At 33.5% G+C, this 27,022-nt stretch overlaps 3 protein-coding genes across 6 annotated transcripts in view; all 3 read right to left on the minus strand.

The window, feature by feature from the left end:
• LOC145733673 (uncharacterized) overlaps nt 1-7,328 on the minus strand; it is a 31,503-nt gene extending 24,175 nt beyond the window's left edge. The window contains exon 1 of the mRNA XM_081986605.1: nt 6,856-7,328. Within this exon, the coding sequence (XP_081842731.1) occupies nt 6,856-6,910 (55 nt within the window). The 5' untranslated portion in view covers nt 6,911-7,328. The remainder of the gene's footprint in view (nt 1-6,855) is intronic.
• Nucleotides 7,329-8,422: 1,094 nt separating this feature from the next.
• LOC145733474 (uncharacterized) lies at nt 8,423-17,661 on the minus strand. Its single transcript, XM_081986319.1, has 4 exons — nt 17,171-17,661; nt 13,237-13,765; nt 12,959-13,179; nt 8,423-10,304 (listed from the first exon to the last, which is right to left on the minus strand). Exons 1-4 carry the CDS (start codon nt 17,189-17,191, stop codon nt 9,900-9,902), a joined length of 1,176 nt encoding a protein of 391 aa, XP_081842445.1. The 5' UTR covers nt 17,192-17,661; the 3' UTR covers nt 8,423-9,899.
• Nucleotides 17,662-18,482: 821 nt separating this feature from the next.
• Nucleotides 18,483-26,828, minus strand: LOC145733473 (uncharacterized). Of its 4 annotated transcripts, none has more exons than XM_081986316.1 (11): nt 26,671-26,828; nt 25,896-26,032; nt 25,344-25,448; nt 25,057-25,287; nt 24,610-24,980; nt 24,297-24,362; nt 23,986-24,129; nt 22,062-22,220; nt 21,759-21,956; nt 21,378-21,680; nt 18,483-19,005 (listed from the first exon to the last, which is right to left on the minus strand). In XM_081986316.1, exons 1-11 carry the CDS (start codon nt 26,679-26,681, stop codon nt 18,847-18,849), a joined length of 1,884 nt encoding a protein of 627 aa, XP_081842442.1. In that variant the 5' UTR covers nt 26,682-26,828; the 3' UTR covers nt 18,483-18,846. The 4 variants fall into 4 exon arrangements, with proteins under 4 accessions (XP_081842442.1, XP_081842443.1, XP_081842441.1 ...); XM_081986317.1 differs by having other exon boundaries at nt 21,771-21,956; nt 24,610-24,989; XM_081986315.1 differs by having other exon boundaries at nt 24,610-24,989.
• Nucleotides 26,829-27,022: the final 194 nt, after the last annotated feature.

Raw genomic sequence — 27,022 nt, forward strand, 5'->3', positions numbered from 1 at the left:
TGGAAATAGTTCTTGCCTTTTAGATTATTTCCCTTTCTCTCATTTATTCTTTGAACCGAAAACGTGCGCTTCGTGTTTAACACGAAATGTATTTCTTCGCATGCTTTATTTATGTGTTTTTCATGGTCTCCGTGCGGACGTAACCCAAACGTGGAATTTTTCTCCATTCCCTTGATACCTTTAGCTGATTTAGGGCTTTGTTTTAGGTTGATTTGACTACCTGAAGTATCTTATGATTAGGCCTCTTAAAAAATTATCAACTCGATCATAATTTGAAAAGATATGATACACACTTCTTTAATATTAACTTCAAGATCAAAGTTGTGTCATTAAGATTTTTCTGGTGTGAAATACGGGCTCAAATTTGCAATTTTTCTATATACATCTTATCATTTTCCTTCTATATTTTCAGGTTTTAAATTGGATTTTAAGGAAAAAGAGTTAATTTACTAAAACTACTTACGGATAGTTGGTGGTGTAATGACTAGAAATTCAGCATTGAAGTCAAACGGTCCGGGTTTTCGTCGAGATAATTCAATAAAGGCTCCGGCTGGTGCGGTTATCTGCGTAATAATGCCGAACGCTAATTCGATTTTCATACCCCATTTAAAACGTTCACAACTAGGAAAAGTTTATGAAAACCAGCTGGAAATCCGTGTTGCTGAATGTCGAACAAGATAGAACCGATTCAAACGCTTTCACCGTCAAAGCTAATATTGAAAAATCCCTATTAAACTGATTATTGTTTACGTTCTGTTAGTTGATTCCCATTGCAAATGATTTATAAATTACCACACTGTTTTCGTGTTTATTTTATCGTCTGTTAAATGTCATTGTCAACACTTTTCAGTTCTGATTCTGTCTAAAGTTTAAACTATCCCTTCTTAAAATTATAGTAACTTTAGCTTTGTTAGGGTTTTTGATTCTGAACTCTTTCGAATATGGGTCGAGACCATTTGCACAATAATTTGTATACATGGTGGTCCAGTTTTAAATGTCAATAATTCACCAATCAAAAAATAAGTTGAAATGCATTATGTCATTATCCAAAAAAGTGCTTCCTAAGTAGCGTAAATACAGGAAGATGGTTTTGGAAGATTTTTCAAAAATTACAGTTTCTTTTAATTTCATTGTTCACCATGAAAAAGAAATCTCTTATAAAATTCTGATTTAAAACTTCGTTTACGAGATAATTCAGTTATTACGTCCAAAGACCCATAACTAACCCAACCCAACTTAAAAATTGTTTTGGAAATGGAAAATTTACTTAAGAAGCTTAAAAATTTTATTGCAGCCAGTTTTAGTAGTTTCCAGACCAACTGAGAGACTTTAGTTTTAAAAATTGACTTAGAAAAAATAAAAATTGATTTCAGAAGCTTAAAAATTGCGTTTGTAACCAGTTTTCATGCAAATCGGGAGACTTATAATGAAAATTGACTTGTAGAGATAAAAAACTACTTTTTCTAGAATTTTTGACTACAAATCCATACATTTAAACCTTAAAAATTTACTTGAACACCAAAAAGTGAACTAATTAAATGTGACATCAGAAGTTTAAAATTTGCATTTAAAGTAAGTTTTTATAATTTGAAGACAAATGTCAGTGCTAAAAATTCGAGTATTTCTTAAAAATCTAGACTGATTAGACTTTTAGTGCTTTAATGCTGTTTTCAGTGCCTCAAATCGAGTTTCAAGACTGTCTATACTAAGTTTTTGACTTATCAGGCCTAAAAGCCAGTTTGTAAACTGTCCATAGTCTTGAAAATTCAAGACTATTTCAAGCTTCTTCACTATTAAGTTGACTTCTACACTCATAGGTGCAATAAATTGTAGCCTCTCTAAGAAATTCAGACTGTTTTTAGTGCTTTTTAAGACTGAAAAATCGAGTTTAAGACTATTTCCAAAAGTTAAGTTTCTTCAGTAATAAAAATAAAAAATTTTGGTACCAAATGCTACGATATTAGTCTTAAGAACTAATTTTTAGCACTGAAATAGTCCGAAAATTTAATTTACTTCTAGTCTTGTTCCAGTCCAGAAAGTTGAGTTGTACACCAATTAAAGTACTGAAAATAGATTTTGACTGACTCTTTTTAGTCCTAGTAAAGTCAGTTCTAGTCCTAAAAGTCAACTTTTAGATTATTTTTAGTAGTAAAAAATAAGTTTCATGCAAAATACAATCTTTGTCTTGATTTCCGGACTGTTAAAAACAAACTGTTCTTGAAATCCAGTTTCAGACACTAGACCAGGATGGCAGTCTGAGAAAACAAATTATAAGACTATTCCTAGTAGTAAATAGCAAGTTTTTAGACTATTCGAAACAAATTTAGACTCTCACAAGTCGTGAATGTTCAGTATTACACTAAAAAACGATGTTTTAAATTGAAATTTGGAGGATTGTATCTTCCTTAGGAAACGTTTTTCAGAAAAATGACATAATGCTCAGTCAACTTTTTTTTTTATTGGCTATCGAATGGTGAATTATTGACATTTAAAACTGGACCACCCTGTATAGTGCTGTACATCAGTACAGAGCAACACTTTTCCCATCCATCCAGATGGCCCAAATCAGTTCAGAATCATGAATTGGTCGTCTAGGAACAACCAAAAAAAAATTTTCTCTTTGAAAATACTCATTTTTGAAAAGACTTTTTTTACGGTCAAAATAGATACCTTGTAGTCACGTGATCAAAGAATTTTTGTAAATCACGTGACTGTTTTCATTAATAAAAGATGCAGATTATGACATCCAATAGCAACGCTCAAAGTTATCTACGTCATACTGCCCGCGAAATCATTTAAATCTAATCGTCAGAAATCTACTCAGAAACTCTTGAAACATCAAAACTTTTCTACAGGGTATTGTTTTAAGGCACTGTTTAGCCGGAAAAATCACATTAATTGTAATTAAAATTTTCCATAGAAATCAAACACAAACAGGGTAATATTTTATATGAGTTGAAGGGTGCCGGAAAAATTCTTTTTCTTAACACGTTCGCGCTTTGCTTCACCCATTTTCGCGCTGAAAAGCTGTACTTACGAAATCCGGAAGCCAACAAGAAATTTTCAAATAAATTCCGCGTTTTCCACTACTAAATCATAACTTTTGTCTAAGAGAGAGCGAAACGCTGCGGATCTGAAAGCGCGAAATTAGTTGTCGGTCGCCACTTTGTCAAAGCTACATCCAGTTACTTTCCTATCCCTGATAATTTATTAGTGTTTTTGTTTCTGCATTTTGTTTGTCTGGAATTTGTAATTAGTTGCCTAACAGTAAAAATACACTGCATTCCAGTTAAACCATGAATTAAGCAAACGTCGTGACTGGCTGAATTGAAACTTACTCATCCAGGCAATTTACAGCCTTTTCCAGGTTGTCGTTTTCAAACTAAAATTCCACTTTAAATCACGACAACTAAAATATTCAGCATTTATTCCGTGGCCTGAAGGCATTTATTAATTCGAAAGTAGCAACATTACAGTAGTAGGCTAAAAAGAAAGTTTAATGAACAATTCAATAATATCTCGTGACCAAAGTTCATAAACTCGCTTTTGAATTGTTCTGGAGTTTTGCGGGCGCCATCCAAGTAAAAACTTTTCATTTCTCGTTTCTTGTGTTTATAGGAAGCCATTTTCAGGAATTTTTCTTTCCAGGCATTTCCCGGTCATAGTTTATATTGTTGCGGCGTAGGAGTTATCAGATTTAAACGCTCAAGGTTAATTTTCTCTGAATTATTTTATCGAGAACACTTTGAGTGTTAAAGCACATTTAGGAATCGCTTGGGTATTTCGGAAGCGTTTGATTGAGTAATTACCAGCTGTTACTAAGTACGCGGACTGAATAAGGGACCGATGATCGATTTGCGAGAGAAGTCACGGTCCAACAATACCGTATAATGCCTTGGTGGCCTTTGTGCCAAACCAAATGCTGTTTTCAGTAAAAGCATTAAACAGGAAAACGCGTGTATTTGACCGTTTATAATCTGTAACGTATCGGTAATGACCGAATTGTGAACCACCGGTTTGTGATATTTCCATATTCCGTTCCGGTTACATCAAGTATTTAATTTGTCGAAAATTCAGCTGGGGTTTCGGTGCAATTCCTCTAGAGATCGGACTGTATAATTTATGTCAGGTTAATCAATACGTCCACTGCTCGAACTACTTTAAACTTGGTTTTGGTCCTGTCTTGTATTATTAAACGAGAACAGACTTTGCACTTTAACTATTTACATACTCTGACATAGGAGTCTAATGGAAAAGGATGTCGTTTTAGCTTACATGTCTGTTAAATTTTTGATTTGGCTGCAGATAACGTGACAATCATATGAACAGTACAGAGGGAAAAAAGATCAGAGAAAAAACTGTGAAAAAGCATCATCTTACTGTTCTTTACCTACATTTGACGATGCTATAGTTTATTTGGGTCGAAAACGATTACATTCTTTGCAAAATACCATAACAACACTACGCAGCACAAAAACGATCATAGTTTGAGCAGTTTTTTATGAAAACTAAATAAAAATACATATTTTGCAAAAAAACTAAAATTTTCTTGCAAAAATTGTTCTCGTTTTTGAAATGATAATTATGAGTTAAAGAATATTTTTTTGCTCATAATTTACAAACAAAATAGTTACAACAGCCTAGCTAATAATAGTCTGTAAACTTGATTTGTACTATTCTCACACAAATGTTCTTTGTGACTTCAAATTTTAAAAAATAGAATTAATATTAATACGAACCGATTTTGAAATTTAAAACTCGAATAATTGCACCTAAAGCTTTTTAAATTGAATCGCAAAAAATGATTGCCCATTTCATCCCTTTCCTTTTCGAGTATTAGCTACGTTTCTGGACATTTTAATCAGCCATAAAAGCTCGTTTTAAATTAACAAGTTGTGATTAAAGTGTCGAGTCCTTTGTCCCGTTTAAATACGAAATCGGGTGGGGATAAAACGTTGTAATAGCCAATTTTTGTCTGCAAATGTGTCCATTTTGGGTCGTATCAATTTTTTTCCAGCTTTCAACAGCCAATTGTTCGAATTTCAAAAGGCGTCTAAAAAACGTTATTTTTTCCAAATTCTATTAGAGTTAAAAATAGTGTCATTAAAGCGAATTGCAAAGCTGTTAAAACCTCGTGGGAACCGTGGACAACTGTGACTCCCTCTAATAATTATCAGAACGTCTATTTTAAGTAAAAATAACCATGACGTTGAAGGGTTTGTGTCCCTTGTTGCAAAGCTTATTACGCGATCGCTAAAGTGGGAATTTATATGAGAAAATGTGGTTGTTGCTCCAAAAAGGGAGTGTGTATGCATTAAAATGCAAACAACGCCGCAAAATAAATCTTCCACATAAAGGAAAATGCAGAACCTCAATAGTTTGCTTGTAACAACCGCATAACTGACATTTTATTATATGAAAAATATTGCCTCCTTCACTACTACCCTTCGAAATGGGAATTTCAAATTCCTGGATGCATTTTATGGACGAATGAAATTGTTTCGACCCGTTTATGTACGAAAAGAGATCACTCCAATATTCGATATTGACAAACGTACACTTTGATATAAATAGCTGAACAATGCTTATAATTTATCGATACCAAAATTAATATTAACTGTGATTTGAAAGTGGTATTACTTTGAAAAGTTCTGAGGTAATAAGGGCGAATCCAGAATTTATGACTTTCGGCACGAAGCTCGAAAACACGTGTAAAGCTGTTCACTTAAAATATTTATGCACGAAAATTTTTTACAAATAATATTCGAACACGAATTAGGTTATCGGCGAACTGATTTACTCAGTTCAATTTAAATTAATGTACAGGGTCTTTCACTGGGGACTGACCAACCCCCTTTTTCTGACTTCCCTGTACCTAATTAAAAAAACTGAAATAGCCATTTAACTAGTTTAAAAAATTGAATCCAAAAATGACTACAAAATTTGATTTTTTTTTTCTTTTATTTCCTATAATTTTATTTTAGTTTGTTGTAAAATTGTAAAACATGTCATATATTCTACCCTCATTTGTTTATAGCTATGATTCCAGTGTTATAATTAATGAATGGTCCTCTCGATAATTTTTTTTATCAATATACAAGATTTGTCAAAAAACAAACTTCAAAAAATTACTAAGATTTTTTTTGTAAAAATATTTGCAGAATTTCGAGCACATTCCGAAAATAGTTAAATATACCGGGTGATCCATTAGAAAAAAAACACCATTATTGGCTGTAGCTCTTCTATTTGAAGGTTAGGAATATTTTGGTACTAATTTTTTGTTTCAGCTTTTTAAACTACATCAAATGGCTATCTCAGTTTCTTTAATTACATACAGGGAAGCCCAAAAAGAGGGGTTGGTCAGTCCCCAGTGAAAAACCCTTTACCTACTTTATTTCAGTATGATGTTGGGTTTAACACATTTTTTCCCAAAAAATCAATAGTTAAAGCATTAATTTAGCCTGTCCTTGATATTTCTTATCAAAGAATTTTAACGCCCTGTCACCTTTATTTCATTGTTTCCCACAGGCTATGTAGTTAGATCGATTTTTGTTTAACTCTGTTATAAGTAATTTTTGTATAATCCAGGCTTTGAAGAAATATCTACAATACTTTGAAACATACCAATCAATCAGATTAATTTGAGGTACATTATTCCTAGCATCTGTTAAATTGTCATGTAAGATTACTCTGATAAATGGTAACCTCCTTTTCAGGTATTGTATCTGTCCAAGTTGTCTAGAAATTAAGCCTGTAAAATTTACTAAACAAAAAACTTCCCACATCATGCAATCAAACTTTTTGCTTCGCTCGCAATTTAAAACCCCAAGGAGTTTTAATTAAAAAAAAACTTACCTGGAAAAATAACGGGAATCATGCATCCTAACAGTAATCCTCCGAGACTTTTCATTCTTCCACTGTTAATGCGTCAGCTCCATGTCCGAAAAATGGCACAACTTTCCGAACTTCACTAACCACGCAAGTCGTCTTCTTCGGCAAGTTGCGACTCCACGTGCGAGTTTCGACCAGGTCGCGGCCGCGTTGATAACGAAACTGGAAAAGTTTCGGAAAACGGTGGGAAAAGCTTCGAACGCGATTGCGCCTTCCTTATTGCATCTGGCTGCAGATTTTCAGCTGATTAATCTGTAATTTTCCATGAGTCAAGATAAGATGAATCATATTGAATTTTCAAAAGAAATCCTAGAAAGAAACTTTGTCAATGGTTCGACTTATAAGAACAAATTTATTTTTATGATGGAATTTTCGAGTCGGAAAATTTCCATTTTTGGAAATTTTTGTGTTTAAATGAAAATTTTCCATGATAGGGAAAACAACTCTCAAATTTGTCATTGTTATTGTCAAACTTATCATGCATTCTAATGAGATAATTTAAGACATATAACCGCCATTTGCACCGTCCTACTTTAAGCATAGCTTAAGTTAAGTATGGTTTAGAGTGTGACTTTTTTCACCTGTACTATCACAGTCTGACCCACACTTAAGTTAAGCTCGGCTTACAAAACGACGGTGCAAACGGAGGTAAGTGATTAAAAGTACATTAAACTTTATTTTCATTGATATTGGATAGTGGTACAATTAATTAAAAAACGAATTATGTTTGAATTTTTAGATTTTTAAATTTTTTCTGGAAAATTACCGGAAACTTTCTGAAAAATGTTAACCTAACCTCACAACTTTTCAAATTGATATGAATTTTTAAAAAAATATTATTTATAATTTTTTCTCCCTTCTGGCTGTCACAGTAAAAACTGCTGTAATTCAAAATTAACCTCAACTGCTTAAATACCTACTGACGTAAAATGTCATTTGTCAAAATCTCATTTTGCAATGCTGCCACGCCCTAAAGTGTCAAAATTAACATAGTTTCAAGGTCATGTCTGAAACGATGCCAGTTACAGCAAAATGGACGTCAGATTTGTGTTCCCCAGGTTCAAATTAGTTAAAAAAATCACTTTTATTAAGGAAAATCCAAAATTCGTGCACTTTTCCAGAAAATCGTCCATAACTCGCTTATTTAACACACCCGGTATAAAACCACCGTATAACAAAAGAAAGCTAATAAACGGGGCTATCACGTGACGTTAAGCGGGCACGGCTAAGTTGCCCCGTTTAGCCGCTAGAGGGCGTCAAAATTGACTCGTTTTTTGCAATTTTTTGCTCAATATCTCAGGAACGTATCAGGTTAGAGGTCTGAGGATTTTTTTCTGATGAAATTTTCTGGAAAAATTTCCATAAATTTAATTTTCCGGAACGTTTACATTTCTGATTGAAACTAGTTTCGGAAATGAGCAATATCGATTAAACACAAAAAAAAACAAGAAACAGTGAAATAAAATAAAAACGTTGTCATGATTTTAATTGGCGTTTTCGAATTTAGACTGGGAAATAAAGATAACCATCGTAATTGAAACTTGAGCTTTATTTCGCGTGCACACACAGCAGCAGCTATCATACCATTTTTTTGTATTATCAAACTCAAAACTGCAATTTTGTTTGGTCTCCATCCGAGTGTTTAAACTGTCCGGATGAAGATCTGTATCAAATCGTCCCACCATGTCCTAGTTTATTATGGTTAATTTATTACTGCTTTATGACAGATATCACAAAAAAAGAAAGTCCGTCCCAGAGCTAGTGGTAGTTACGTTAAAATTGTTGTTCTTTTTCTATTACATGTCAACTAAACGAAATGGAAATTTGATGTCATTGACGTGTGTTGTTTGTATGAATACATTGCACTATTTCAAATAGGACACCCTGTATATTATTACATCATTAAATACTGCTTGTCAAGGTTTACTTATGGACCCACTATGTACCTTGCAAAAATTGTATACATTCTAAGAAATTCAGAGTTAAACTCGTTTGTCTCAAAATTGATTTCAAATTTTCAGTTTTTAAGATTACAAGTCAATTTTCATGATTAAAATTGACTGAAAATCATAAAAATTAATTTCAAAGTCAATTTTTCACCCTTCCAAATTTTAAGTAAATTCATTCACTTTAAGTAAATTTATAAGAGTTCAATATGACGTCACAGTTAATGTCGTCATTGCCTCTTTTCTTGAGACAGAGAGTAGTAGTAATCAACAATCAACAATATGACGTTACTGCAAAGTATGGTGGTTTGCTCTGTAGCTTTAATTCAATTAGCGATTACAGGCTGCAGACATACTGATAGGACACTTTCAAACTTTATGATCGAATGAAATTTTAAAAGAAAATAGTTTTCATCTAATTTTTTCCTTCGGCAAAAACAAAATACGGGGCAAAGTTTTTTAATTCCGCTTTCGTGGCAAAAACTATTCACTACCAACAGGAACTAAGTAGATCGATTAATCGGATTTGGCCAACAATCGGGAAAGAGCCATTAACTAAAGGGATGATAAATTGCCGAGTTCAGAGACAGTTTCCGAAAGACATAACTTTGTACCAGATTACAAGACCCCGAACCGGCTAACAAAAATCATCTAATTGTCCGGTTTTGACTTGAAGAATGTTGCTCGTTTGGCCGGCTGCAACAGTGCACGAACAATCAGAAAATGGACTTTTGAAATAAACTTTTATCAAATGTACGAAATACTGGATTAATAATTTCTGAATTAAAGTTGTCGTTCGGAACTTTTCAGGGATCGTTTGGTCGTTAATCATCTTTCAGTTAATTAGGTTTGGTAGCGATAGTTGGCTGGATTGAATTAATCGATCGAGTTTTTTAGAAGGGCCCTTCATCCGCAAAGGAAGGAATTAATTGGGACGTTGTCTGATACAACCTTATTTGATAGAAATAAATAATTTTACACAAAACACTTAATGAACCTACGCTAATATCTCCATATCAGAGTCAGTCTAATATTGCTTAACAAATTCTTAAAACCAAAAGTTTAGTCGTATCGATGATTAGGGTGCCGAACATCTTCCCTACTTGACCTGGCCTCCCCGGAATTCTGACTACCCTGTCTTCTTCTTCTGCTAATGTCGTGAATTTCGTTCAACTGATTGAGGTAATAGGCCTGTTGCAGTAATTTCTCGTTGTCAAGATTGTTCTGCAGGTTTTCGGCTGTCACTGGAAGCCCATAAGAGTCCACTGCCCCTGGCGAATTGTAGCTAAACTTTCCTTGATCTTTAATATCTGATGGGGGTTTGGAAGGATTGAAATAGAATTGGTGAGGGTTTTCTAGGTTATTCGTGGGCTTGATTGGTTCACCGTAAGAGTTTACAGCTCCCGGAGAATTGTAGCTTGATTTGTGTTGGTCATTTTCCAGTGGATGGTTTTCCAGGTGTGGAATCTGAAACAAAACATTGTTCAATTTCACTCCGGAAGGAAAACTGATGTTCACAATCTTAATCATATAAATCACATTCTCTAGCCTATGTAAAAGTGTTCCGGGTCCTTTCATATCAAGCCTCTCCCAGCAACTTTTACTCTTCTTTTTTCACGCAGTTCGTAATTAATAACATTATTGATTGTCACCGCGATACAAAGAAGATTTAATTTCTAATCCCAATTATATAACGCTTGCACTTTCATCGTACATCTTGATAGCACTATCGCGACTAAACGAGAACGAAAGGTCTGCGGAATGACAATGAACCTAACTATCGAAATTTATGCGGGTATCTTCCACGTTGCCTTTTACCAGGTCGCACCTTCTAAATCGTGACAGATTAATTCAAATATGTTGTGTTAAACAATAAATCAAAAGTAAGCATTTTGGGGGTTTAAACGTTTCTCCAAATTTAGAATTTTAAATAGCGGAAACCGATAGGTTAATTAGATGCAATTAAGCAAGTGTGAACAAGCATAAATTATAATTTATTATAAAAGAAGGTGAGAAACACACACAGCCTTTTACACAATAAACTTTATTAAGCATCTAATTAAAGAAGGTACGGTCTACATGTTTAAGGTGCATAAACACCCATCAGGAGCTAAAATTTAAACAATCTACCAAAGAGACCCTAGTTACACAATAACATAACTCAAAAGTGGAAAGACGCTGTCTTTCTATACAGAGGAGACAGCAAGACCACATCTCATCATTCTACATTTGAGGTATGATATTGTCTAATTAGAGAGTCCTTTTGGTACATTGTTTAAATTTTAGCTCCTGAGGATGTGTTGTTATGCACCTTAAACATGTAGAGTGTAGAGCGTACCCTCTTTAATTAGAGGCTTAATAAAGTTTATTGTGAAAAAGGCTGTTTGTGTTCCTCATCTTCCTTTTTATGTTTGCTACTTTTTCACGTTTTTCACGTTATTGCCACTGGAAGAAACATTTGAATGAGAACAGTGAACTTAGTAGGCGCAATGTGTCAATTTATCATCATCATCATCATTCTCAAAGTGTTTCGGTCCATCTTTGGACATACGCCTTTCCAAGCTGTCTCCATCCGATTCTGCTTATCCATTGCACTTCCTCATCATCGTCTTTTCACCTAGTATTTAATCTTCCTGGGTTTCTACTGTCCATGCCCATTTCCATTTTAATATTGCTACGTGTTCAGCAATGTTAGTCACCTTTGCTTTCTGAGTGCATATTCTTGAAATGGGAGAAGAGAGACCAAGAAAAAAGTACGAAGAATGTGACAGAAACCTGCCATTGTCAGCTTCTTCTGTCACATTCTATCAAAACTTCTCTTGAAAGTCCTGCTCTCTGCTTTCAAGAAAGGCCTTGGCGTATCCAGTCGATGATCTTTGTATCACGCAGTGGTACTCCCAACATATTTCGTTCCATTTTTCTTTGTGCATTTTTTAGTGTTTTCATTTATTTGCCGTTTAGTATCCACGTTTCTGCGGCATAGGTTAAATAAAATAAAATTTATCATACTTTGACTAATCAATTATCTTTCAAAGGCCAATTAGAACCTACTAAGCAATACAGATAAGGTGTTCTACGCTTTTGGTTGCTTTTTTATATGAATTTAGACTTGAAATTATCACATGTCCGATTGACTGAAACGTAAAGAGACTAAAAGTCCATTATTGTTTGCTTTTCCACCAGTATCGCATATCCAGAAAGTGGAATTACAGTGCCGGGGGGTGCTCTATCAAAGGCCACCCTGTCCAAATCTATAAATCAAACTAGAATTCCTATTAATCATTTTTCGTTCTATGGCACGCAGCTGTGGCACTAATGATGAAAAATGTGCTTGTTTTAAAACAACATCATTTTTGCGTCTATACCCTCGATACGGTTCATTATTGCTTAATAATGGATTTCCAGGGTGGTTTTTTTTTTCTTTAACGCTTTCGTCTTTAAGATCATCAGCTAGTCGATTCAAGTACAATAACCCCAGTGGCTGGTTAATTTAGGTTCAGTTAGTACTTTCGCTAGAAATCTTATTCTTAATTAACTATCCAATAACAATAACATCTATATGGGCAATAAAAACCATTAAATTTCTTAAATTCAAAAAAGTTTCTTGCACAGCAGCATTTTCTGCCAATTTGCATGCAATCGATTTATTTTATGCTAGTTGAAGGTCTCGTTATTTGCTCTAAATTAGCACATGACATAAAATACCACCGTGCATAATGCACAGTAAACATTCCTCGGCCTTTTTTTAGTTCTCGTGTGCATTAAGGCCCGTAATAAATGATGCAGTAATACGATCCAGCCGGTCCCCGTGTTTATGCTCGATTTGTGTTTCAGTGCGGCAAAAAATACAAATCCATTTTGTTTGTCCACTCTTTAATAATGCACTCGGTTTTTAGGCTCGATTTTATTTTATAATAACGTAAATGTTTAAGTTGCAAGTCGATTTGATTGGTAATTTCACACACAAAGCTCGTTGAAAATGTTGATTTTGTGTAATCGTCATATATTGACGTAAACAATATAAATTGTAAATAATGTCCCTTACTAATTCTGAGTTGACAGGTTGTTTCCATTATATTTGAGTTTATTTTGTATTGGAAAAAAAATGAAAACCAACTTACCTCGAATTCTTCTTCTTCAAAACTTTGTTCCTCACTATGATCTTTAATATTTGGACTCAAGAAAGTTGGGCCATTAACGACGTTAGTGTATTTGTTTGGTGTTTCGCTGATTCCATCTACCAAAGGTTTCAATATATCTGAGTAAGACTTGACTGGTGTATGCACGAATTCATTGTATTGGGTTGGGAGTAAGGATATTTCAGCTTTAGGGGGTTTAATACCTGCAGAAAAAAGTTTAAGAGTTACTCTTACATTTCACAAATCCTCTCAATACTTACTGGCTAGGTTAACTTCAAAACTGCCAAAATGTTTGTTCAGCTCCAGGTCTATTTCCGGTGATTTATGGGCGTTAGCTAGATTTAAGTGCAAATTGATATCGTCCAAGTCGTGGGGTTTCTCTGTAGGTAGATGTACAATATGTAGTTCTTTATCACCAGTGTAAGTTTCGACTTTGAAGTTGTTTAAAGAACTTTTCAAGCCGTCCAAAGAACTGAAACTCGGGTATTTCTCCTTGATGAGCTGAATTTTGTCTGATTCCGAGATCGATCCCGATTTGATCTGCTCTAAATTGTGTTGGTCCAGGTTGTCGCAGTAAATGTAATGGTTGATGTAGTAAGGCCCGTTCTGGAGCACATTGAACGGGGTTTTCTGGTTGATTATTCTGGGATGATGAAGGGGAAACCTAGGGGAACGTTTTAAAGCTTTCGGTCTAGCTATTCTTCTCCTTAAGGCTTCAGCCACAGGGGCAGCATCAGTGCTGCTTGAGTTTTCTGATGCTGCTATCAACGTTGCGAAACTTGACATAACCTGGAAAAAAACTGAATTGTATAGTAGTTCAAGTTTATAATAATTAGTTAGGTGACTATAAAAAATTTAAATATTTACGCATCCGGTGTAAATTCCTGCCCCCAATTTTTTCCAAATTAAATGGCCATTCTACATATTAATACGGTAATTTGTCAAGCGCTTTCGAATCGTGTCAAAATTAGCAAAAATTTTCCGTATTAATGTTTGAACTTGGTTAATATAGTCAATTAGGAATTGAAGAAAGTTAAATGTTCAAATTACTTATTCAATAATTTATTGCTAACTAAAGTTAAAAAATGTAAAGTGAAAATTTCAGTTATAAAATTTTATTATAAGTGGGTTGTTTATTAAGAATTACAGGGATCATTGCATGGGGATATCCGAAACCGTAAGAGATATGAAGTCGGTTAAATTAAAATAGTTTTCTACCTAACAAGTGCGGAAAGTACTACTTTCCCGCACGAGACTGCAGTTAAAGGCTAGTTTTCCTAGGAGTATCAATTTTCATTAAATTGAACGAAAATATACAAGTATAGTAAAATTACTAAAATGAAAATTTCTCTTTGCAAAGATGATTAAATGTGTATTCTTAATTGAAAAATCAAATATACAGTTATGGTTATTGGTCTTGCAATGCGGAAAAGTGCACTTTACCGTACAGAAGTAAGAAAAAAAATTGCGCAATCAGAAATCAAAATTCTTCTCATGGCATCTTTTTGAGCTCTACAAGATGGTGACTATAAAATTGTATTACAACATTTCGTTTCTTTGAAACTATCATGAAATTGCTATCAAAAGGGCTAATACTGTATGTAGGTACTTTTTTCCGGTCCATATGAAACACAAAAGTTGATAATTTCAAAGAAACTTCAGAAAAATCAGTTTTTTGTAAATATCTCAAAAACAAAAAGAGATACTTGATTTTCGGAAGCGCCACAGATGTATTGTACTTTGTATAATATTGTGCATGAGGATTAGTGAAAGCATTATTGTTTATTCTTACTTTTTCGAACAATATTTTGTAAATGCAACATTTCTTCCAGTTTTAGTATCTTAATTGTCGAATTTTTTTCTAGACAGCAGTTCTGATGTTATAAACGTGCATTCTTATTCTTAATATGGTGCCAAATGATCGGTATTTACAGTGATAGGTAATTTCAACTACTTTCACTGCGGTAAACAAGGTAAACATTGCATCATTAAACAGAATAGTTCAAGTTTCAAATATTGCATATCTACTTGAAAATATAATTTACCGCAAAGTTCAATTGTCTGGAACCAGCAATGTGATTGAAATAATTTCCTACGTTAGTTGACACAATGCATTCTGTAGCATCAGTTTAAAAAGGACGTTGACCTAATCCATATTAAATTCAATATAAAGTCGAAACTTAATAGGATTTTAATAAGCAGAATTAGTGCATTAACTTTACCAAAAAAAAAATATAAACCTGGTAGTTTTCTCTCTAATTAACTTATAAACATTGCAATTTTGCAGTTAGTAGTTCCTATACCAACCAAATTATGATAATGATGACAATATACCTATTGTTAATTAATTCTTGTCAAGTAGGAATCACTTAATTTACGCAGATGTCGTTTTGCACTTGCCTGATTGAAGCGTGTAAATTCGCGGTGATAATCCAATTTCGGTTTCCATTATTGCGTAACTGGTTGTCAAATAACAACGCCACCGAATGCCAGAAATACATTACACGAAAAAAAAGAGGGCAGCTGAATGTACGCGTGGTGATTTATTCATATAAATGAATAACCTTCCATGTTTTTTGATGAGCCGCGTTTTTCCATCGCGCCTCGATTAATTGAAACAATCGCTCTCGTTCTGGGAAAAAAAAAACAGAAAATGGAAAGCGTTCACTAACGGGCTTGTCATTTTTAATTTCGACTTTATATAGGAAATTATTGTTTGCAATTATCGGTTCAAGTTTGTATTAGACCGTTATAGCCTCAAGGTTTAACACAATAAAAACTTCAGAGATCGTATCAGAATTGGAAAAAGACATCAAAGAAAGTGCATGTGCATGAAATTTACCAATTTTTCTTGTTATAACATAAAATATCCATTTTACTGGAATATTCCTTAATGGTGAGCAAACAGATGCTATACCTACAAAAAGTTTTATTTTCTATTATATTGTCTTTTCAATCAGAGGAATTGATCGCTCCAAGGCTCTTCAATGATAATGTTAGGTTTGCAAACGTGTAATCTACTCTAAATTCCTCCTCCGTAATTGCAAAACATATGGTGTAACAAGGCATAAAATTGGGAGTTTTATTCGGTGTAAGCCCAGGAGTTTCAGAACTTAATTATATCTGTCATAACGTAAAACACTCCTAGTAGAAGTTTGAAAAGTGCTCCACTTGTTTTATTCTTTTATTAAGGTCTGCTGACGGAATGTATTTAATTTTAGTTTCAAATGTGTCAGGAAATAAAATGCCGTTCAGTAAATGTTTCAAATTGATAGACTTAATTAAAAATGTGGAAATTTGAAAAAAACAGATTAACAAAAATATTTATCAAGGCAGGACCATCATTTTCACCCTCAAAAGAGGGTGAGTTAGAATTCCCAGACATTATGACATTAAGTAATACATACATATTCCTAAAAACTATTCACAATCACAATCATAACCAGTAATATTAAATTTACTAAAGAAATAATATTAAAAAGTTGTCGCTTTAGTTGACACTTACACTATGCAAAATTCGTTAATCTGTGGCAATTTGATTTAATCCTTGTTTAGTTAGTATTTCTCCTTTTTTTCCAGTTTTTTTTAAACTGTTCACACTTAATTCATTTTTGATTGACCAATGCGTACAATATGACAAAATTCCATTTAAGGAACCAAGTTTAAGTACCGCGTTAAAAGTAAAAAGCGGCCTTTAATTCTGGCGAAAATTGGCCTTAGTGTCTAGGTCACGCTCGTTACTATCAGAAGTTCATTTTAAAGCCGGCTTTTTCGTATTTTTATTTGTTTAGAACGGTTGTGTGTTAACGAGTTATCGTGGCCCAAATACTTTTACCAATAAAACTTTATAATGAATTCCAACGTTTTCAGCGCGAATTCTTTAACTGTAGTTTGTTTGCTAATATAGAGCGTACATTTCCAAGCATGTGTGCGAAATGATTGTCTATACGTAATATCTATATTAAGTTTTTTTACTTCATAACTAGGTTTAAATATTTTATTAGTTTTTGGTGCTTTTGGCCTGGAATGCCACACGTAAAATGTCAAAGTGTTAACGAATTTATTACACGCTTTACTTTGTTAATAAATAATTGTTGCTTTAATATGGTAAATTACTTGAAACCAGAAAGTTACTAGTTATTATTGAAACTACTATTGTATTTTTAAATAAGTTAGAAAATATAAGAATTTTACCAAAACAAAAAAGACCTTCATGACGTTCTTGGAAATGGTATTCACCCCGATCACAAATCAAACTGACATCAGCGGCTTCGGAACGTAAAAGTCTTCGTCGTAGGTAACAAAAGACTTTATGCACTAGCACAGCTAAGTTCAATGTCACTAAAGTTCAAATCCGACCGATGGTCAAGCGCGTATTGCTTCATATTCCATATTATGTTGGTACTTATCCCCGGCAGAAACGAATCACAGGACCTAATGGTCAAATACGAAAGTGTATTACCGCTTGATGTTGTTGTTGAAGACGATACACAGTAGAATTTGCACTAGGTCGGTCAACCGAGTACCACTTTCAAGTTTATAGTTTGGTTAGCACCATTTTCATGGTCCACCGGACATGATAATAATTTCAACCACCAGTACCTGAGAGATTAAGTATTAGAATTATTATCAGAAGATAACTGTTTAGAGCAACGGAAATCAGGTACACAACATTTTTAAACTATAGTTTGTGTTAATTTCCTAAAAAAATTCTGTAAATTGGCCAAGTTTGACGGGCAACGCACTCGCTGGTAATAAATGTAAATTAGGCAAACGGTCATTTAACACTTTTAATTAAAACACTGTAAAAATGCTTGATAATTAACTACTTTCTTAATTACTAAATATAGCTCTTCTTCATATCCTTAACTTATTTTACACTGACAGAAAAAAAGTTTAGCTATTCTTTGATTCACTTATTAAAAAATAATAACAAACACCGAGCCAGATTTTTTTTCTTAATCACTCTGATGACTTGCCTTAGCAGCTAATTAGAATTTTGGCTTCAATAATTAGTTTAGAAATTGAAAGGGTGTGACTTAAATTATCAAAGATAGGAAAGTCCAAGGTTTTAATGAGTACTTTTTTAAATTATTTTTAAGGAAATATAATGAGATAAATTATTATAATTGGAAATTAAATCCAGGGGTTAATTACTAACTTGCTTTTCCATGTTTAGGTCTATGTAATGCGTGTTGCGGTCTTCACGTTGGCGGAATTTTTTCCAACTTGGTGAACACGTCGAAAGCCGTTGTGCTTTCTCTGTTTTTCGATTTATAGCGTGAGAACTAAGATTTTTAGCCAGAAAAGAAATTAATTACGCGTCTTATGACTACGAAAAATATTTGTTGCGATTGATGACACCAGTGATAAATACGACAACAAACACGCAAGAACGTGCGCGAATTAATTGCCCTTTTAATTTTAGCTGATAGCTAGCTCAAACCGATCAACAAATCGACTTTCTGTTTAATTGTAGGGTAATGGGTGCAAATCAAACACAAAATTATTGCTAACTAAAAAAGTATTTCTTTAACTTGATGCAAGCTATTGATAATAAAAATTGAGTTTAAAATTAATACAAAAAATTCACAGTAAAATTTGATATATGAAAACAACTAAAAAATCAAATCAACAGAGTTGCGGTAAAATTAGTAGCCGGAGTTGCTAACTTATCCTAAATTATTAATATTCTTGTCACAATACGTCTTGAAAATTCTAAATTATTTTTTTACTTAATCTGGAAATGTTTCATGACTTCATAATATAATTTCGCACACCATGCAGCTACACACTTTGTACCTTAAAAGTCAAATAGACGAGACACAAAACACGGCACATTAGTTTGAGTAACAACGTACAGTACAGTCTTAGTGTTCATCCTGACCGTCTGTGTCCGAGGTTAAGGACACCTCGATCATAGACAAATCGAGCATGTGTCGTTGATATTTCTTAAAAAAGGCGTGCGCCGAGGCGACGCTTTTAAAAGTAATGATGGCATGTCGATCATTATTATCCCTGTGAAGATTCTGAAATGCAATATTAAGTCACTTGTGAATTTTATTCACTTTGCATAGTGGTCATAGAGTCCATGACTTTTCAACGCTGGAATTTAATGTGTTTTATTAGAACTAACAACAATTAAAATGTCTTTCTCAGCATTAAACCTATGCAATTATGGTGAGAAAGTGATAGACTCTATGCCACTCGACAAGTTTACAATACAATCTAATGTAAATGCATATACATGTCTTAAGACACACAACTCTACCTAAAATTGTATCAAATAATTAAATAACACAGCCATTTTTTAAGGTAACGTAATTTAAGAAGAGTTCAAAAAGACTATTAGTCAAAAATTGAGTATACATTGAGTCCAAGATTTGATTCATACAAGGATCTCGATGATAGTATCAATCAAAAACGAAACAAAAATTTAATGTTGTTAAAATAGTGTTGGATTGTCCATTAAATTCTCTAAAACATTCCCCATTTAACCTTTGCAGTAGCTCTTGCGGGAAGCGAGATTCCTATATAGAGAATCGAAACTTGGACATGCTGTATTTGTATCGCATAGCTTTTCTCTCTTTATTTAGTCGAATATTTAATGTTCTAAGCAGTTTTGACTAAGAATTTTGTTAAACCCTCTTTACTTGATACTTGAAAAATACAGGGTATTCCAAATGTTTCAAAACGTCTATCTTGATGGTCATTTCGAATTTTTAGGACCTGCACTGGGGCTGTGTGATATAAGTAGAGTAGAATTCTATTTATCGACTATATTCTAAGTGTCGGACATTCTATGCACAAAAGGCTAGAAAGCCAAAATATAGCGAAATTGGTGCCAAATTCATGCGATGTTGTGGCTTTCTAGCTCTTTGTGCATAGAATGTCCGGCACCTAGAATATAGTCGATAAATAGAATTTATACTCTACTTATATCACACGGAGTCCTAGTACTAGGTCTTTGAATCAGTGACATCCACCACTATTTTTTTTAATGAAACGGTTATGATTTTAATCAATTTTCACGTTCTACCAAAATTCGTATAATCAGCAGTTAGGGTTTAACAAAGTTTTATCCAGTCAGTTTTGATATCGTTGACTAAAAAACCTGTTAATATCTAATTAGAAGGTGGATTAGGGATGACTTTTTGATCTTTCAAAATAGGTTGACATTTCGGGTCAAACATTTATAATGTGTCAAGTTACAAGTTGAATAGAAAATGGTTCAATTACATAAAAGAGAACGAGTAACATTACTCGTGATGGTCAGATACGATTACAGCAGACGTTCACATCTCCAAACACGAGAAATATTCAATAATACATTCCCTGATCGAAAACTCATATCTCCATCTACCGTATACATTTCTCATCTCTAATTCACCTTCTAATTTGACGTTATCAGGTATTCTAGTCAACAATGAAACCTGTTGTTCTTACTCAGATTTCTCAAAACCGCCTGAATAAAACTTTGCAAAACATTATTTGCTGATCCAAGGAATTTTGAAAGAATAAAAAAATTGATTAAAATCTTTACCGATCCATTAGAAAAAATGGTGATATTCCAAAATTCCATCTTTGTAGCTTTCACCTTGTGGAAAAAGGTTTCGAAACATTTGGAATACCCTATAAGTGATCAAATTTCCAAACTTATTGCATTGGTCATTTGTTGTCATATCAAAAATAAATTCGATTAAATTTTATCGAGAATACTATAAAACTTTTACTACTATTATATTTATAGTTTTGATACGGTGCCTCACTAGATAAAAACAAAAACATCATTAAAAGTCATCCATCCTTCTTTAATTACTCTTCCTCTAAACTAGTTTAGACCTACTACGACATAACCTAAAACTATATTACTCTGCTTTTTCCTGAAAAATATTAACCAAAAACAAAAATAAACCCTACTGAAATTCAATTAGAACCGCATAAAACACTTTGGGTTTGGTTTTTAAAAATTTACAAAAATATTTAGCTAGCCGGCTCGAATTTCTACTTTATAAACAATACCCGAAATTATAGTTGCTAATGAAATATTCCCTGAGTACCCACTTATAAAAACCAGTATAGAAATCATATCCATTCAATTATCACATGTTAATCTGCTTCACAAATTCAAAACTTTATTTTTCTGAAGAAAGGTATAATATGATAACAAAAAAATTGTTTTACCGTGGCATTCAAGTTTTTATAAAAGGTTGGACAACAGTCAAAGATCAATAAAGCTGTGGACCTTACTGGTAACAACTAAAGAACAAAAACAGAAGCAATTGGTTTAAGAAAATTCAAAACTAAACCTTAACTGAAAAAATCGTAAAAAATAAAACAAATGCACAACACCTTCTCCATTGGAAATTACAAGTTAAAATCCGTCCAACCGTGGTCTTACCTGCACTTCCCCGATACTCTTACAAATCTGAAACAACTTTTTGTCGCCGGTATTGGTCGATAAGTTTTTAATCATTACACGCCGAGTTGTCGGCAACGTTTCATCTTTAACAAGAACCTTGCGCCCGGCCAAAAAGTTGTTTAAGTGTTTTTGGTTTAACTCAACGTCGATCTCGGAAGCGGTAGATTCCTGCGTCAATTTAACGACGTTCTGCCGCTGCTCCTCGACCTGTTTCACCTGAAGTAGAACGGGAGTCCGTCCGCCTGTTTGTTGATAGCTGCGATTCTGATGTTGCTGGTTTATCTGAAAACGTTTGACTTCTTTCTTCTTCTTCACTTATTTTATTTAATTGAAAGAAGATAAGTAGGAGTGATGATTTACCCTGTTCTTCACCTGAACAATGTTCAACCTTTGAACAGCTTGAAACGGTTTTGGTTGCTGATAATTCAGCTCGGCTTGCCCTGAATTTATTTTTAGACTCTCCAACCTTCGGGCCTCTTTCCACTTTAATATCTCTTCTCTTTTCCTCTTTTGTTCTTCAATTTTCAATCTCAAATCTCTTGTTTCTGAATCTTCCTCCTAATTAAACACAAATTGACAGTATAAATAAACTTTTTCTTAATCAGCCAGTAGGTAAGTTTTTGCTTTACTAAAAACGAAAATAATAGTTTCAGGAAAACTTACAAATTTAACTTTAGTGATACTCAATTCTTTCACAATGCGGTTGGTCTGACGATCTCCGTCAGCAACCATAAATTTTCGCACTTTCACATTGGAATCTACGGTGCCTAATCGTTCGTGAATTAGACGCTTTTTTCTTGGGAATTGTTCCACAGGAGCCATCTAAATAAAAAATAGTGTCACTAGTCACTAACACTAAACTTCTCATAAAGAAAAACTTCTTCTGCAAATTATGCTTAAACTTACGTTAAATCGATTAATTACATATGAAAAAAGGTTCTGATTTTTTTTTCATTATCGCTAGGCAATTTTCTTATGAATGCACCGAGGAGTAGACCACACAATGCTTCATTATGGCTCAAAATACCTTAAAATGCCTCATATTACCTTGAAATACCTCGAAATGTCTTTAAATTATTTAAACTGGCTCAGAATGGCTTCAAATGTTTACCTACACATTTGTGGTATTCTTAAATTTAGTTATAAGGCCCCTGGTATTGAGACAATGATAAACCTTGATAAAATACACCCTTGAATTTTTTTTTGGTCACGTGGCAGTTTTTTATATCAGATTAATTAAGTAGCATGTATGCTTTTACAATTTGTACATGACATTTTGACCCTTGTCAAAATGTCATAAAGATTAATGATTCAAAAAAATGACTTCCTTAAGTTATCTGATTGCTTTTCCAAATTTTGAAGACTCAAAAGCTTAAAAGCCCGTGGCAGTTTTTAGGTAAGGTTAGGTGACCACGTAAAGGTTTTTTCAAATTTTTGACACTTTGTTTGACCATGTGCCGAAAGCTTAAAATTGATTTTCTAAGGTCAGGTGACTGTTTTTTCAAATTCTAACAAACAAAAATATTTTTTGTACGGTTGTCTGAAATTACGGGTTATATCTTGACGTTTAAACGAATTTTCTAACTGTCATAGTAACCAAGTTAGCACGTGTCAAATAAAGACACCTATAATTTAAAAGAAACAGTTGAAAAATTAAATTATAGTATTTTAAATTTAGACAGTGGTAAAATTGTAATAACTACGTCACGTGACTTTGATAATTCAATTTTTGAGCTTGCAACACTGTAAAGACTAGTTGACATTGTCAAAAACAGTCCTTCAAAACGCTGTTTAAACTTTGAAAAATTGATAAATAAAATTTAGACAGTTGTAAAAACTAAAATTGCAAAGTACACGTCACGTGACGTTGATAATGCAATTCTGAGCTTGCACCACTGTAAAAGCCAGTTGATATCTGTCAAAATTAATCATGTGACCGTTAAAATGTGGTTTAAACTTTAAAAAGTTGGTAAATTAAATTTAGACTATTTTAGACAGGTGTAAAGGTGAAATTGTAAGAGACACATCAAGTGACTTTGATTATGCAATTTTAGAGCTCGCAACACTGTAAAGTCCAGTTCATACCTGTCAAAAACAGTCACGTGACCTTGTTTCAATTAATATCATGTAACAAAGATTTTACCATAATAATTTCAGGTGCGGTCAATTTTGTTATACTGATGCACCGTATTGTCTTCTGCTTGGTCTACTACAATGTATTCCTTAAAATATCGCAAAATTTCCTTAATTTAGGCTTTATTTCGCTAAAAATTCCAATGAAAATATCGCAAAGCCTTTTGAAATATACAGTCAATGCCTCAAAATTCTATGAAATGCCGTACAATACTGGCAAAGTGCCTCATAATACCTCAAATTACCTCGAGTGTGTACACCAAAATACTTCGGCGATCTACCCCTCAGAATGCACTGAAATAAATCGATTACTGATCGAAAAAGCATTACTTTAACGTCATTTTGCTCATCGAACTCAAAATCCGATTTTTCGATTGCTAATCGATTTGTTCTTATGAACGCCGCCAAAACTAAATGAAAAAATACATTTGATGCAAGTTTCTTAATACATTACCTTCCTTTCGAAAGGCTGGGTATTTGATTGTACAGGCCTCTCAAACGTAGGTTGCGGATTGTACTGGGGAGGCGGCATGTTCATAGACTGAGGCGGCGGAGATTCAAAATGTATATACGTGTTATGACCTTGTGAAGGTGGACACTAAAATTAGATAAAATATGCCATTTTACCGACTGTTAGTTTTCTTTCATATGACTTTGTTTCAAAGTAGTAGTGTGCAGCAGAGTAATTGAATCATTAACCATAAAAATACAAGCAGGATTAGATTAAAGCAAAACCAATTATTAAAATAATATATTCTGTTGTACCTGTGGAAATCCTACTGGATTCATTCGTTCCCAGTAAGGATGAGCTGCAGGTGGATGGCCTGATGGCTAATAATTAAAGAAACCTGTACTACTATAGTTGCAAAAATACACCATATGAAACACACATAACCAAAAAGAAAAGTGTTACTAATGTTGATTTTATTTAAATTCACTGATGGAATAGAAACTTGGCAGAAGTGCACTGCAGTGACGATTTGGAATCCATAAACAATTTAAATAGAATTTCAATTAACAATGTTAAACCAAAAATTTTAACAAAACCCTTTAGAAACAAAATGGTAACATAACTCACCGGGAAATTAGGCGCACCATAGCCTTGATTCACGGGTGGCGGACTCATAAAGTTTGGTTGACCAAACCCAGATTGCATCACATTATTTTGTGGAGGAGGAAATCCCATATTTTGCATCGCAGGCGGGTGATTCATCCCTGGCCCTTGATTAAAATACGTTGGGGGTTGATTCATCAGTCCCTGATTTATTGGTGGTCCTTGATTCATAAACGGAGACGGTCCGGTAAACGGAGGTGGTGGAGATTGATATTGCAGGCTTTGAGGTTGAAATCCTTGCATTGGAGATTGAGGTGGAACTGGTGCATTCTGACTGATTTGTGGATTGGGCAGCCAAATGTTTGATGGGTAGTTTTGACTTTGATCATCCCATGCTAAACGTGCTAAAGAGGTACATTACATTGCCACAAAATTGACATGTCCAATAGAGAAAATGTAGTAAAAAATTACCATTATTATTGACATGAACTACTCCTTGAAAACGTGGGTTGATCAATACTGTTTTATTTCTACCAGGCTGAGTCCCTTGATTGTACTGCATCCCCTGATTAAAAGGATAGTTTCTACTCTGATTGTTGTTTAGTGGATATCTCCCCCCTCTGCCTCTACCCCGGCCTCTACTTCGATTATTATTAAAACCTCTAGTTTTTAAAGAGTTATTAATGTTGGGTTTTTCATTATCTAAATTGAGTAAAAATAAAAATTTTAAATTTGTAAAAGCGTTATCAAAAACTTACCTGAAGATTCTGGCGCAGTAATTCTTTGTCTTTCAGTGGCAAACTTATCTTTTCTAGAACCTCTTTCCTCATCATTATCAGTTTGAGCTTTTGCATCAACTGAAACTGAATTACTTTTTGTTAATAAAAGCTTTGACACTCCATGGAGCCAGCACCACAAATTTGACGTAATTTAACAAAACTATTACTGAACCAACCGTCAAATTATGTCATTGTGATGTCAAAAGGTCTGTTCCCAGAACGAATCTCCAACTAATAATCAGAGGAATATGTCCAGCTATTGGCCATTACCCTTAAAATCCTCTTCTCTAGGGACAGACCTAAATTCGCTTTGCTTGCTTTTTGTCATGTTGAGAAGTATTTCACATATTAAAAATTAAAAAATAAAGCATAAAGACAAAAGCAAATAAAGTAAGCATCTAAAAGTTCAAAGACATTTCAGAGAAAATTAAAGATAAGAATACTAATAAAAAATTAATATTTAGAAATATGTGTATACATTTTCCCTATAAACATATAAAAGTAAACTCTTTTAATAATGTAGGTACTTACCAGCATCAGTGAGAGTTTCATCATCTGGAGTTTCATTGAGATTTAGTACTTCATCCTCATCTTGCAGCAAGGCCTCTTCATCAGCCAGTTCAATGTCATCAAAGTCAACATTGTCCTCGATTAAAAACTCCTCATTTCTTAAAAAAAAAATAAAACAACTGAATTATAGCTATAACAAGTAAATAATTAAAAATTTAACTTTTTGAATACAAAATCTAGCTACTGTAAGTAGTTGAAAAATGCTATTCATAATAATAGTAAGTAGGTACTCAAATAACTCTAGTTAACCTACAAAAATACATTTACTACCATGGACATGCTGTATTACCTCTGTATATTTTATGCTATTTACTAAGGGCATTTTCCATTGGCATGTTTACTACAAAATCAGTGTATTGCCACACTGTTTCAATGGCATTTAATAGAACAGGATTCAGTTTTGCACTAAACTTGCCAATTGAAAACACCATAATTTGAGTCATTTGACTATGCCATTTTGCACTTGATTAGCTTAGATAGAACAAGAGCCTAGGGTGCCCTTAAATATGATGGTATACCCTCCATAGATCGCTCTGGACTATTGTAGATTTCTGGAGCACAGATATGACATAGATGCTTGAAAAATGGATTTCCTAATTCCTAAATCTAACTTTTTCCAACATTATTAGAAATAAAAAGTAAAAGACTGTTGAATTGAGGAAATAAAACAAAAATCTTGTCCTATTGAAAGCAGCATAGGGGAAAAAATAATCAAAAATTAAGGGTTAAAACTCACATTTCCGACATTTTTAGAGGGTTTTAACCACGTTGTAGTAAACTTAACTGAAAAAAAAACACTATTTTAACAACAATTTAAAGAAAAGCTGAAAAAAGTTGTAAATTTAATTAACACCACTAAAAAAGGTCTATCTAACCTCAAAGTCGTTGATCCGTTGATGTGTGTGTGTGTGTGACGGTGATCACGTGAATACATAGCACTTCTTTAGTACGACGGCCACGTGATGTTTTACTACACACTCCGCTCTTGAATTGAAACATTACGTACTTAGACGAGTTACCTTCAACTATAAAACATTTTTTAGTTTTTTTGTCCTATGCAATTCTACTTACTAGTCAGCAAAGTGAAC

This window comes from Ips typographus, linkage group LG9, assembly GCF_016097725.1.
Source record: "Ips typographus isolate SLU linkage group LG9, UJ_Ityp_2.0, whole genome shotgun sequence".
Classification (NCBI taxonomy): Eukaryota; Metazoa; Arthropoda; class Insecta; order Coleoptera; family Curculionidae; genus Ips; species Ips typographus.